At 42.9% G+C, this 15180-nt stretch overlaps 1 protein-coding gene across 1 annotated transcript; it reads left to right on the top strand.

Moving 5' to 3' along the window:
- Positions 1-1020: 1020 nt before the first annotated feature.
- Positions 1021-5212, top strand: LOC311036318 (protein L-Myc-1a-like). Its single transcript, XM_084044940.1, has 3 exons — positions 1021-1278; positions 1983-2761; positions 3659-5212. The coding sequence occupies exons 2-3, from the start codon at positions 2095-2097 to the stop codon at positions 4282-4284; spliced, it is 1293 nt and encodes a 430-aa protein (XP_083901066.1). The 5' UTR covers positions 1021-1278; positions 1983-2094; the 3' UTR covers positions 4285-5212.
- The last annotated feature ends 9968 nt before the right edge of the window (positions 5213-15180 follow it).

Genomic DNA, 15180 nt, shown 5'->3' with positions numbered 1-15180 from the left:
ATGCCAGGCAGGTTAAAAGTGGTACAATATACTGAACTTTCTAGGTCAGTGAGGGCGCCAGTTTTCTGTTCCCAATGCATCAACGTCTCTCTCCAAACATTCCCTCACAAACAATACAATAATGATGAATAATGATAAATGCTAAAAAATGTACATGTAGAGGATTTCTAACTTAAAACACACCATTCAGAGAGACACCGATAGCACACATCGCTCCAATCCAGCCTTCAGAGTGATGTCTTGTTTTGCATCCGAGCATCTTCCCTGAACACACCTCATGACATTATTCCAGGTCACATTGTGATGAATATGCTAACGTTGTGTTGTGTCAATTCCTACCCTTTGTAATACAAATTAGAAAGGAGATCCACAAATTACAACAGAACCATATTTAAAATCTAAATAATTTTAAATCCAATTACTATTTAATGGTGACAATTGTGTTTGAAATGCCATGCCTTTCAATAAAATGCAACTCGGAAATACATAAATAATTCATGAAATAAGAGAGAAGTTATTTTTAGATTATTGGAAATCTTATAACCTCAATTTAACTTGGACAGTTCGGTATGATTTAAACCAAGGATATATTGATAAGATGTATGGGTTATGGTGCAGCCTATGTGGGCAGTACAGCACTGATACAATGGAAACATATAGATATGTTACATTATTTAGTGCTGTTATATCTTGAGCAATAAGGCCTGTTTCCCCATGGCGATCACTAATCAATCAATCAATCAATTAATTAATCGACTAATCTAACTATCTATCTTGAGTGAACACGTTCAATGTTTGATCAAGAACATCTGAGACTGAGTCATTGGAACAGCATTAGATGTCTTAGGGCGTTTTTAATTGCACAAATATTTCAGTTATTACTGCCATGAATGGCCTTTAAGGCTGGGCGTGGCGCAGGGCTGCCTTTTCCCCGCCTCCTATGCAAACGAACGCGCCTTTTACCCGGATCAACCGCTGCAGATATTTCCGAGACTCCTCCCTCTTGTACTTTATCATCTTATAACAGGATATCTCACTGGCGCGAAAAACGCACTGTGCTGCTTTCTACTGGAGTCAGACACGATAGTCCGTTCCATCCAGGTCTCATTCTTGTGCTTTTTGTGCGAAAGAAGAAGCAAACCTGCGTCGAAATCAAGGAAATCTACTCATCTCTGTCCAGGCTGACGGCGCGCCTCGTAGCTTTTTACCCTTTTCTCTCATCTCGGTGTTTTGGAGTTTCCCCCTTATGTCGTGATTTGTGGATAACGTTAAAACCTGGTGAGTGGTTCGTATTCATGGCTGAACTAGGTAGTAAAAGCTGCAAAGTTTTGGAGGAGGAAATTGAGGGCAATCATGAATCAACCCTCATAAAAAGCCGTGCCCTTTTTTTTCCCTTTTCCTTTTATTTTTTTACAACCTCATATATAACAGCGGCAGTTTGTCTGTAAACCGGCTTACATGTCTGGAAATAGCCGATCTGCAAGCTCAGAACGCGTCGCATGGCGACGCGTTGTGAGCTTGTAAATCTGCTATTTTCCACAAAAAGAAATCACTTTCTACTTAGAACAAAGCGGCAGGCTGCATTTCAGGACATGGCTTGTATTAGTTAGTTAGGCGGCTACGCCATAAAACTAGACTTTCAAGATTTGCATAACATTTTTTTTACACGCACATTATAATCTGTTCATAGTAACTGCACACAGGCTGTAAAACTGGCTTATGTAATAATAACCTTGTGTGTCTGGACTGGAGTGGACAGTCCATCATTCACTGCAAGGCGAACATCCGCAAGATGCAATCAATTATTAATGTGGTCCCATTTGTAGAAAGTAGGCTGGTGCTATTAGATCTCCTAATAGTCCATTAGACAGACGGGGCTTTGAAATGTGATCACATCTGCTGAAAAGTGACGTTAACTGCTGTTAAAAACCACATTGTGCACGGATCGTGTAAGCTAATTTGTGACACTTTTGTTCCTCCAGGTTGTAACGCGTGAACCTCATTACAAGCCTCATTCAAGATCATCGGTGTCCCTTTTCCGCCCTTTAACCAATCCCTTTAACCCAAACGGATTTTACTAGAAAACTTTAAAAGATGGAGTTCGACTGCTATCAGCACTATTTTTACGATGGCTTGGACACCGAGGAAGATTTCTACAAGTCAACCGCCCCGAGCGAGGACATATGGAAAAAGTTCGAGCTGCTGCCCACCCCTCCCATGTCACCCACCCGGACACTGAGCGTGAGCGCTGCCGGGTCCAGGGGGGGGCACCTCCTGTCCCCCGGGGACAAGCACCTCCTTTCCCCCGGGGACAAGCTCAGCTGGCTGTCCAAGGTCCTGGGGCAGGACGAGGAGTGCGAGGGACAGTTCCTGCCCGACACGGAGGAGCTGTTTGGGATTAACCTCAGTTCCATCATCATTCAGGACTGCATGTGGAGTAGCTTCTCTGCCAGCAAGCAGCTGGAGAAGGTCAACGAGAGACTGTCATCATCATCATCATCATCATCCTCTGCAGCCCACCAGGCTGCCCGTGTGCCACCCGTTGCGCCCCAGATCTCAGTGAGAGCCGGCAAGGCGCACTGCGCATCATCATCATCATCGTCGGCAGCATCACCTGATGCGTTACTGACCCGCACTTTGGCGTCGGACTGCGTTGACCCCGCGTCTGTCCTCAGCGTCCCCGCAGCAGTCCCAGCGAGCAGCTGCAGGAAGCTGCCTGCAGCATCATCCTCTGGCTCCGACTCGCACTCAGATTCCTCTGGTAAGGAAACTGACCACGATGTTACTGAATGACCCCACCCTTGCCTCCAGGATTGTTCTTTTTAACTCTGAGAGTGTACACATGTGAACCAAATGGACCCTTAAGGGTCCATTTGGTTCACATGTGTACACTCTCAGAGTTACAAACGGATAAGTGAACCCTGAGGATTTTACTGTGTACTTGCCCTCTAACAATGCGTAATTTGGAGGGCTGTGCCGCCTGCAGAGCACAATATCGACTTGAGTAGAGTCCAAATTACATGATGTTCCGCCGGTCTCAAATGTGACATCGTCGGACATATGACAGGATCGCGGCCACATCCTGACACCGACATTTGATTTATTTTTAAAAAACGCGCCCTCGTCCAGTTTAGCTTTGGTATTCCTCTCCTATAAGATAAACCCCAGAAGCCTTGCATTGCAATTGTGAGTGCAGTAGAGGGGTGTGTGTGTGGATGATTTATTGCTTTCACACACAGTTGGCAGCCTGTGAAAAAAGTCTTTCAGTGCCTTTAAATGGCGTGAGCCCTTTGACTTCTGATGAATAATACTTCAGTCCCCAACGCATGTGACAATAGCCTGAATTCCTGCAGAGCGCTGACACGTATGACCTCGACTCTGTTAACATCTCAACCAGTCCCCTGCGCTCTGACTGAAGCGAAGGAATGCTGATTTGCATACCTACTTGTCAGTGGAACGTACTTCCTTCCATCTAGTTTAGTATTTATTGCTAGAAATGCAGTTTTGACATTCCTCTCAACATCTGATGTGGCTTTGCATTCTACTTAGGTGAAAATTTTCCCTGATCTTGCACGTTGTAAGTCGCTCTCATCAAAAGCATCTTCTAAATGTCTAAATCATGTGTAGTGACAGTTTTTTTTTGTCTTTGCTGTCACAGATGAGGACGACGACGACGAGGAAGACGATGAAGAAATTGACGTTGTCACCGTGGAGAGCAAGCAGAACCGGGCGCGGCTGATGCGCGGCAGGAAACCGATGACTGTCACGGTGCGGGCTGACCCTTGCCCCAAACGCTTCCACGAGTCCGTCCACCGGCAGCAGCACAACTACGCTGCCCGCTCGCCGGACAGCGAGCCTGAGGAGGAAGAGGATGATGACGAAGAAGAATACGAGGAAGAACCTCAGTGCAAACGTACCTTTGTGGAGTCCTGTCAACAACAGCAGGCGGCAGCGTGCCCCTCCCCGTCGACCTCGCTCTCCCAGTCCACGTTTTCCACAGACAGTCAGAGCTCGGACGCAGAGGACACTGACCGCAGGCGGAACCACAACTTCCTGGAAAGGAAGAGGCGGAACGACCTGCGCTCCCGTTTCCTGGCGCTGCGGGATCAGGTGCCCGGCCTGGTGGAGTCGGCCAAAACCCCCAAGGTGGCCATCCTGACCCAGGCCACGGAGTACCTCGCCCAGCTGCACACCAGAGAGAAGCACCAGGTCCTGGAGAAGAAGCGCCTTAAAGCCCGCCAGCAGCAGCTCCTCCGCAAGCTAGCTGAGCTGAAGCGCTCCTGAGGTCCAGACATGTGGGGTCACAACATAAACTGCTGCATTCTTAAGCCTAATTTGTACTCCATGGTACGACAGTGCCAACTTGCCAAAAAGAACAGATCCACAAGCTAACAACTACAAGCTAACGACACGTCGCAAATGCGACATGTCGTTAGCTTGTAGTTGTTAGCTTGTAGAAGCACCCTCGCACAATGGAGAATGAATTAAGCTTTAGCCAAGTACCCTTCAATGTCAAATCGGCTGTCACTTTTTCAAAAAAGCTACAGACTTTATATAACAACATGCCTCATTTAAAAGGATATGGACTTCTGTTTCTCAATAAATGCCTCATTCATATTGCTATGGGCTTCCTATGACATAAGTAACTCTTTACTGGCCTATGAACCCATTGTGGGGAAGGCTGGAAGTTAGAGCTCTGTATATTGTTTTTTTGTCTTTTTTTTGCACAATGTTTGTAATGGTGAAACGTTGGTAATGGCGTAGCTTAGATGGGTCCATGGAGCCTGTTTTTTGTTTGCTGGTTTTCTCAGTGGAATGTCGTTTGACATAATTATCATTGCACACTTGCATTGGAGTGAAAGGTGAAAGTCTTGCTGTGTACATAGGAATGGGTTACACATGACAGATTGTTTTGCTGTATAAATTGTTATGTAAATATAGCTTATTTGCTCCAGATAAGGAGATGGAATCAAAACAGGAATTGTCATTGAACTGCGCTTCTTTCTATAATAACATACCAACAGGGAGCCTTTATTTTGTTAATAAAAATTTTAAAAAATGGCAAAAAAATAAATAAATAAAAGAGTAGCACTGCTGTACTTTATTCACAGGTCACTTTGTGATATTTTCAAAGCTTTTCCTCTTGGCTTGATTTTGATGCATGCTCATATCACCAGAAACAATTAAATTTTGATACCATATTTGCATACAGTCTTGGTGCTCATTGTCTTTTTCTTTTCCAAATATAAGTGTGTCACATAAACCCATCATTGATGAATATCTACATGAATCTTGAAACCTTAATGTCAATTTATTGTGACCTAACCCACAGAACTATGTTGTACTCCTCTCTAAATCGTGATTTTTTTTTTTGAACAACTATGGTAGGAAAGCCCACACGTGAAGGTGAAAAGGCAGATTTAAATATCCGTTCAGTTATATCAGGCGGCACTTCTCGCAAGGTGGATAAGATGAGGTGTTCTAACCACATGAACCCTAGAAACCCTATTCTGGGGTGAACATTTGGCAAAAATAGCCGCTCTACAAGCTTTTATATCGGCTATTTTCAGCTTAGAATTTTGTGTAGCGAGGAAAAAAGGAGTGTACCAAGTACGGGCCCCTGGTCAATGAAGTATATAGGGTTTAAGCTAAGCACACGCTGACTTGTTAATACTTTGTCTCTTGAGAAGCACTCGCAAAATAGTGCTCTGCAAAATAAAACGATGGCACGCCCTTAAATTACCCAAGTGGTTTATTTACCCACTGGCAGACACGAGTAGACATTATAGTACATATTGTACTACACAGAGTACTTCCCATACTATACAGAGTACATCAAGTACTATGGTCTACTACCTCCACTGTAGGTTAGAACAACGTGTCCTTGAGGTTTGTCCTTGAAGTGTCTGTGGTACCTCGGAGGATCCTCCCCTCTGCAGTGGCTGCTGCATGCTGGGCACCTGATGTGCTCTGAACTAGGTTACAGTGACACACACACACACACACACACACACACACACACACACACACACACACACACACACACACACACACACACACACAGTATCTTTAGAACAGTCTCCTGGGTTCAGAGAGAGGGGTTGTGTTAACTGCTACTTTGAGATGGCTTCGGTATAGCAGCACTATTAAGCCAAGCATGTATCATTGCTTCATGCTATACGTCATCATAATAATAATAACATGGCTGTAATATGGCTTCTCTGGATAGTTGGACAAGGAATCCACTCTGGTCTGCCAATGTTTTCTATCAAAATTAACTCCAGAAAGTCCTCTTGGCGTTTATGCTGCATTGTTGGTGTATTAGGTTGTTGAATTAGCGGTTAAGGAACAATGTAACACACCAACAATGCAGTATAAAAACAATACAAATATAAAAACAATACAAATACAAAAAAAAACACTCATGGATTGACTAAATTTGAGCCAGTAAATAATTGGATGTATTTGTACCTGGGCCTTGTACTTGTTTTGTGGTGGTCATGCTATACCAGTAACCTTTGCATAACAAAGGTCACTTGAGAGGGACTTAGAACAACTTCACACATTAGGCTCAGATGATAAGATCAGATGATTCCAGCAACACCTGCAGCACCGGGAACAACTTTAACTTGGCAAGATCAGAACTGACGCGGTTCAGAACCCATCTTGCAAATAAAAGTTGTACCAAGTGGCTGGAATCCTTTGATCGTATTCCTGCAGCAGCACTAATTCCATGTTTACAAAAATGTCAAGAATAGTGGAAATAGCAGATTTACAAGGTCACAACTTGTCGTAACAACATGCGACATGTTGTGAGCATGTATATTAGCTATTTTTGCTATTTGTTTAAGTAGGGCGTAAGTGGTTAACAGCATTGGTTCATGGTTTATTTTTTTTATATATCTTGTGTATGGGTAACATAAGAGTACATTTCTTTTGTTCTGGTTCCTCAGACATTATAGAAGCAATAATAGTATCAATGTAAACATATATACAACAAGAGGGAGAATAACAAAATACATACAGTAGATAAGAAAACAAAACTAGACAAGGAGTAATCAAAGACCAACATTATCCAAAACAGTTGGAACAGAGGGTTCCAGCATTGAAGACAGATTTATAGTCTATGTGCTCCATGTAAACATTGTGGACACCAAGGTTAAGGTTTTTCCAATATCTATAAAAAAAAGCGTATAATAGCCTTACAATAGCCTACATGACCAATGCATGCCACTGCTACTGTAGACATTGACAGGAATTAATCCTGCAGGGGAAATTCATTTTCAGCTTCACCCAGTGGATGAATGCTCAGATGGTTATAATGAGCGCTTGGTGGGGAGCTGGACTTCTGTGTCTTGCTCAGGGACACTTGGGCGGACTGAGGGGCAAACCGGTGACCCTCTGATTACCAGATGGCCTCTCTACCCACTAAGCTACAGCCGCCCCACTGAATAATTGAGTAGTAGAGTGTTTGACTGAAGTTCAAGAGGTCGCTGGTTCAATTATAGGTGCTAACCTCATACACAATGTTTTGGGCAAGGTCTTAACCGAGGTCTCAGCAATTGGTTTCCTTCCCACTGGGGCTGTGCTTACCATCATAAGCCTCATGATGCACTCAGTACTTTAACGTCCTTACGGTTTAAATGTCTAAAACATGTACCCACAAGTTTGTGAGTGAATATAACACCTTCATTATTATATCACAGTGAGTTGTGTCCACTGTAAGGCTTAATTTGTCTTTCAACAAAAAACGACTTTCAACTGAAAAAAGTTTTTTCGTTTTTTTTGTCTTAAGTTAACCATTTAAGACCTACAGTATATACTTTGTCGTACAACAAACAGCAAAAATCGACAAGCTCACAGCGCATCGCGAGGCGCTGTGAGCCTGTCGATCTGCCGTTTTTAAAATTCTTTGAAAATGTGTGCCTAGATGGATATAATGCCCAAAATAGACATGCTAGGTTGAAAGTGGTTAAAACATCATGCTGGCCTGTACTAATGACCTCGCCAACCAGTCTCAGCTAGCCCAGCCGAGTACATTACGGAGACTTGGGCTCCAGCTGTATGAAAAATAAACTCTAACTACTGTTTCACTGAAGGACAAGCTTGACAGACTAGCTAGCCTGACACACCCTGAACCGCAACAGTCTCACACCTCACCGGCCTTTGTTATGGCTGCAACCGGCTGCTGTTTCACCTGAATGTTTTCACTGCTGAGTGGGCCCCATTTCAGCCCTAAGGGCACCATTTTTTTTTTCAAGCACAGTAGTGTATTTCCCACACAAAATCCACCTTTTGTCTCTAAGGGAGGCACAGTTAACGGCGTCGAATGTTCGATTCCACAAACAATAAGAATGATAGGACACAGAAACCTTTTGGTTTTATTCCATTCAATAAAAAATTACACTCTCAGTCCGATGAAGACGCTCTTACGTCAAAACGTCAGGTTTTGTGTACCTTGAATAAGACAAGACAATCAAGATCTGTTTGCTCCGGAACTGATATTTTTAGCAAAATTCCCCTCTGAAACATTCTAGGCCATTATAGAATCATTACATGCTTCTGCAGTAAAATCTTCCAAATCTTCTTTTGCTGAATCAAGGGCAGTTTAACCTGAACCTGAACCTAACTTGAACCCCAGCATCCCTAATCTGTGGGGAATATTTGTTAAAAATAGACAATATACAAGCGAGATGTGAGCTTGTAGATCGGCAAATTTTGCCAAATAGATTTTGTATAGACGGGGAACAAAAGCGGTCCAAGTACAGTTGCAACTCGAGTCCGTTTTACTAGTGGGTTTAAGTGGTTAATCTTCATTTCAGCTAAATTGCATGAGTTACACAGTCGAGTGAAAGTGATAGTAGATTGTCAGATAGCTCTTTTAGATTGCCATCAGCTGCAGGTATTGCAGGGACACAGCTGTTCCTGTAAAAAATACCAGGAAGTGAAAACAGCACACGATCAGATATTAGAGCTGGTGTGAGAAGGAAGCAACCTGCACTGCAGAATTTCTGTGAACTAACAAACAACCACAGAATTCATCTGAAGCGAACAAATCGGGGAAGTAATCAGTAATTTGTTTTAATAGGGTTTGCTTCAGGGGTGAAACGGCTTTGTCTGCATGGTAAACAGCGTTGCAGGGTGCTTTATTTGCTTTATTTGTGGTCGTGTGATAGTGTTATTGTGCACCAACAATATGCAAAGCATTCCATATCCACTTTGTGTGAGGAGGGGAGGGGCACAAATGTACGTCAACTAGGGCAAACAAACGATTTACAAACTCACATGACGCCACGTGAGCTTGTAGATCTGCCATTTTCAACAAATGTTCGCCTATATTTGACAAATGTTCGCCTATTTTCGCCAATTGCTTCACCTATTATGACATGCCCAGAATAGGGACACTAGGGTTCACATGGTTAACTCATGCATGTTACCAATTATCACAGACCCTCCTAACAAGACTTACTTAAATGTTAAACGTGCCCTCCAGTCTTTCCACGTTCTGAGAACGAGGATCTTTTCCTCAAGGAAGCGATGAGGTCAGACTATCTCTGTTCTATTCTGTTAGAGGCCGCTGGCGCTTAACCCATTCAATCCGGGAACGCATATGTGTCATTTTACATTTGAGCTATAACTATTATTTTTATACTTTGGCTATTAAAAAATATCAGATCTACAAGCTCATAGCGCGGCACAGAGTGCCGCACTACGAGCTTGTAGATCTGCTATTTTAGAAAGATCTTGAACATTTGTGCAACTCTTTGAGTACATTTTTTTTTTAAAACAACATTTGTAACTCAAATCTTTGCTTCTGGGGGGTCCCTGGAACAACATATTTTGATGTGGATCGGCGGCCAAAAACATATCATTTTGGGGGTCCTTGACAAGAAAAAGTTTGAGCACCACTGATATAGCAACAATAGTTTTTCAGAAAAAAAGACATTTGTTGAGACATTTGACAGTTACAAATAAATAAAATGAAATAAAATATATATTCACAGATTTGCACAAATGTTCACGATAGCACGGCAATCGGTGCCGTGCTATGAGCTTGTATATCTGCTATTTTTGAATAGCCAAAGAAATCTTAAAATGACACAGATGCGTTCCCGGTCGTTATGGATTAAACTGCACAGACTTGTCCGACCAGATCTTCTGCTCTCAAGTCCACCCCACGCCCTACATGCCTACAGTCGAAGCAGCGTTGCTGTGCATGTGTGATCACTTTGACACACATGTTCAGGCCGTGGGTGGGTGGCTGGTGTGTGTGTGCTGTTAGTCCATGTGGGTTTCATCGTCACACATCTGTGTGCTACATTTATTTTCCACGATTAAAATAAGCCCCCTTTTCAGTCCTAAACTGCTTCAACATGTTGTGTGTGTGTGTGTGTGTGTGTGTGTGTGTGTGTGTGTGTGTGTGTGTGTGTGTGTGTGTGTGTGTACCCTCTAGACCAGTGGTTCTCAAACTTTTTCATGTCAAGGACCCCTAAATTGACACTTATTAGCCCGCGGACCCCCATTTGAAAAGATAAGGCAGGGACCCCCATAAGAGAAGATTTTTACGGCTCCCTAGCAGGGATTCTCAACCATTTTAACTTCAAAGGACCCCCACTTTGACATCCATTAGGCTACGGACCCCCATTTAATGGCATTTATATCTCTGGGACCCCAATTAATATTGTAAAATCAATGTTAATTTAACTCTGAGAGTGTCCAAATGGAACCAAATGGACCTGTTAGGGTCCATTTGGTTCCATTTGGACACTCTCAGAGTTACAGACCCATAAAGGTCCATTTGGTTCCTATCCATCATTTAGCTGGGGACCCCCTGGAACCCCCTCAATTACCCCTGGGGGTCCCCGGACCCCACTTTGAGAACCAATGCTCTAGACCAGCGGTTCCCAAATGGTGTGCCGAGGACCACTGGTGTCCCATGTGAGACAGGTCCAGGTGTGCCTTGGAATTTGTGTCAACCACACATTAATATTGCAAGTGGAGCGCAGGCATCTTGTCACACTTTTTGCTTTCACTTCAAAATCTTGGTCTCAGTACATCACAGTCATAATGTTTCATATTAAACTAGAAAAGTGTGCTCTGTTCTCTGCCAGGCCGTGTTGCCTGCCCCGCAAACTTTAGCCAAGTGGAAAGGGATCTGAAAAATCTGATACATCTTGATCACATGACCCCAGCGATAATGTGTACAGATTTCTGTGACTTTTGGACAAAATCTGTAGGAGTAGTAGCAAGAAGTGTGTTGTGAAGAAAATGCACTATAGCAGAAAATGTAATCTGGTACTATAAATTGCGTCATGATCCAAGGACTCCAGGGAAAAAAATATGTTAGATTGTACGATCTACGGTTCAAGTTATAGGTCAAAACGTGATGGCTGTTGTAGCGCCACCATGAGCAGATTTGAAAAATTTGGCTAAGCTTCCTTGCTTCCTTGGCTTAGTGGAAATGTGTGTGCAAAGTTTCACACCAATCGGGCGCTGCATTCATGCTGTGTGGTATTTTGTGCAAAACCCACAACATTTGGAAGCCAATCATAGCCAATTGGAATGTAATATGAGAAATGTGACAGATCCGTCTTGATCACATGACTATAGAGATAATATGTACTGACTTGTGTGATGGTTTGACAAAATCTGTAGGAAAAACTTGGCCTCCTGGTGGCGCTATAACAGGCCGATGTGAAAAATTTGGGGCAGGGAGTGTGAATGCAAACAAAGTTTCACTCCCATCATATATTATATTTTTCAACAAACAGGCTGCCCACAATCATTTTGCCCCTTAAATGTCTGATGTCATTATTAGACAGATGTTTTGCATACCAGAGCTTCACGAGTGTCAGCGCATGAAAAAAACAGGAACAACCCATGTAACCTATGTATTAAGCATATATGCAGAACAATGCACTCTTCCTAGTTCCAATTCAAAACCTAATGTACAGTAGCTGGGTCCTGAAATGTCTGGGGTTGAGCTTGGACATGGTGAGAATGAGTTTGAGCTGGGGCCTGGTGAAGTTGTGGCTAAAGCTGGGACGACCCCTAACATAGGATGGCAGATCTATTCTGTGCAGTCTTTTTATGACAATACATCCCTGTTGTAAGAATGTACCCCAGCTACGCTGAAGCCAGCCAGGATATTCAGGGGGGTTACAGCCAGAGGATGGGTCTTTCATTTATAATTTCAAAGGCTTCCCTTCCTTCCTTCCTTCTTTATTGTCTTCCTTCTGTTTGCCATTTATAAAAAATATTAATATTATTATTTAATTGAAAGGCTTATTATGCACCCTCATGTGAATTCGGACCATATTATGGTCATAGAAGTTTTAGCAATTTAATAACTACTACTAATACAGTGTAAAACGCATTATATCAACACACAGGGAACTGGAGTGCCCTAGTAACAGTTACTAGGGCAAATTGTCACATGTGACGATTTGAGTGACATGTGTGCTACTGCTTAGCTACTGTACATCACAAGTTAGTTTTAGCACAAGACTTTGGTTTAGGTATCAAAATCCTCTTTTCCCTCCTCTATTCCATTCAAAAATAATACAATTGAACATACTTACCCGCTCTATATACAACTATACAAAAGGTTATATCTTTTTTTATTTACTATATCAATTTTATCCACGTCAGGAAACAAGTGCTATTTTGGAGCATTTGTGAAAGTATGAAATAGGGCTTAAGTGGTTAAACCTTTTATATGGCATTAGTAAATAAAAATAAACGGTTACAGAGTGACTATTTTGCATGGACGTCAATACAGGTGTGCCCTGAGATTTTGACTTGCCCTTTGGTGTGCCTTGGCCACAAAAAGTTTGAAAACCGCTGGTCTCGAAAGCTCCAGTACTGATCTTTGCATGGTTGTATCAAACAGGAATGTGTGACCTCTGTATGCATGTATGCAGGTTTGTCATAAATGGTGTGTGTGTGTGTGTGTGTGTGTGTGTGTGTGTGTGTGTGTGTGTGTGTGTGTGTGTGTGTGTGTGTGTGTGTGTGTGTGTGTGTGTGTGTGTGTGTGTGTGTGTGTGTGTGTGTGTGTGTGTGTGTGTGTGTGTGTGTGTGTGTGTGTGTGATCAGGGTGGGACTGTGGAGAATTGATGATTTGGCGGGGCCTCAGTACAGGGGGCCGTCTTTCTCTCTCACTGATTTATATATCCACTTGACGCACTCTATAACACACTCCGTCTTTCCCACCATCCGTTAACAAGCATTTTTCATTGATATCCCTATGACCTTTTGTTCACCAGGCACAAATAGAGATGTAGATTTCCTGATTTTGACACAGGGAACTAATGATAGCATTGTGTTTTGATAATAGCTCCCCCTAATTTAGATGCAATTCAATTCATAAAGAAAAAAGACTGTTAACCCCAAGGGGCAATTCCGGAGGTAGTCATACAGACAGGAATACACCAGACATTAGGCCATTCTGCTTACAAAATTAATATAGTTGCTATAACTTTGTAACAATGATTAATGAGTTAATTGGGTAACTGAGTTTGATTGGGTTTAACAGATCAGTGGGCATAGGGTGAGATCAGAGAGTGAAGGCCTCTGTGAACCTGTTCATGCCGGCTCTTTTGTGGGGACAATGGTAGGTTCAATAGTAGAGTTATAAGCTTAATTTATAATTAAACTTATAACTCAGTGTGTCGCTTGCCAAAGACAACATATCTATAAGCTAACAATACGTCACGATGTGACAAGTTGTTAGCTTGTAGATTAGTTCGTTTTTGCAAGCGACACAATTGTATCACAGACTATACAATAAATGATTAGGCTTTGCACTGACCCCTCAGAACGGCCGGATCAGTGAACAGGCATTATAGCCTCTCCAATGCGATCGATCCAATATGTTCATATGATATGTTAATGCTTTGCTGTATGCAAATCTGCAAAGGGGAGCTACAGTGTGCAGACTTTGATCTTCTTCAAAATTGAAGCCTACAAGATTTCATTGATGTGCGGTTGTGCGCGATGACTCTTCTTTTATACCTACAATGCCAGACACACTTGGTGACCTCACAGCACTGCTGACAGACACACAAGTGTCCCTGATTTAAAACCCAACCAGTCTTACTCCTCACTCCGGCACTTCTGGTTCCTCAGAAGAACGCAGAGCGTTATATAAACGCAGGCGTGCATCCGGAAAATCTGGTGTTATGGTTGCAACACACCTCAACGATTTGTTGGTTTTATAATTGAGCAACAATGAACAAGTGCATCCCCTGTTCAAGACAAAAGAGTGAACGGCACTTTCGCAACTGGACCATCCCTGCTGGCTGTCGCTGTGACAAATGTCATACCTCTGCACTTTTCTTTCTTTTAAGCGCTGAGTCGTTGAGCAATGTTTCCGCCATGTTAACCATTTGTGCTCTGACTGGCCTGGTTTGTGTGTGCCACGCACACATTGCGTGTTTACATAGGGAGAGACGCAAGAGGAAACAGGCCATAAACGCTACACTGGTTTGTGGTTCTAAGTGCATGGTATAACTGCCAGCTTATCTCTGACCTACATGTGGACGACATGAGGTCAAATGAAGACTATTGTAGTATATAGGTTGAACACAGATAGGCTTCTTATGGTAAGTCCACGTTGTCCTGTTCAGAAGGTATAGTGTAATTTAACCACTTAATCTCTATAGTGACCAGGGTCCCCCAAGGCTCTGTAGGTCCACTCCTTTTTTCCCTCTACACCAAAAATCTTTGCCGAATATAGCCGATCTGCAGGCTGACAACGCGTTGCAACGCATTGTGAGCTAGTAGATCGTTTATTTTTGGGGGGGGGCTTTTATGCCTTTATTTGACAGGACAGTAGGCTGACAGGAAATGGGGTGAGAGAAGGGGAGTGACATGCAGCAAAGGCCATAAGGATCGGGAATCAAACCTGTGACACGCTGTCAGGCTACATTGAGCCTAGGTGCCTGGACCACTACGCCAGAGGTTCAGGCCGTAGATTGGCTATTCTTGCTGTGTACTCATTTCACCGAATGTTTGCCTATAGTATTTTTGCCAAAAGTTCGGCAGTCATGACATGCCTAGAATTGGGATGCTAGAATCTATCTATCTATATAATGGATAGATTATAGCATCTTTGCAATGAATACAGGGGGATTTATTTCAGGTTAGAGTGAAGAATAAACCTTTAGGCAGTCAGATGTC

This window comes from Gymnoscopelus microlampas (genome assembly GCF_963454915.1).
Source record: "Gymnoscopelus microlampas genome assembly, chromosome: 20".
Classification (NCBI taxonomy): domain Eukaryota; kingdom Metazoa; phylum Chordata; class Actinopteri; order Myctophiformes; family Myctophidae; genus Gymnoscopelus; species Gymnoscopelus microlampas.
The sequence above is the reverse complement of the archived record's forward strand: the minus strand, read 5'-3'. Positions and strand labels throughout refer to the sequence as shown.

What these genes read in the sequence shown, in the direction of transcription:
- LOC311036318 (XM_084044940.1), top strand. Translation starts at nt 2,095, where the DNA reads ATGGAGTTCGACTGCTATCAGCACTATTTTTACGATGGCTTGGACACC. An exon ending in CTCGCACTCAGATTCCTCTG is followed by an intron (nt 2,762 to 3,658) that starts GTAAGGAAACTG and finishes TTGCTGTCACAG; the next exon opens with ATGAGGACGACGACGACGAG.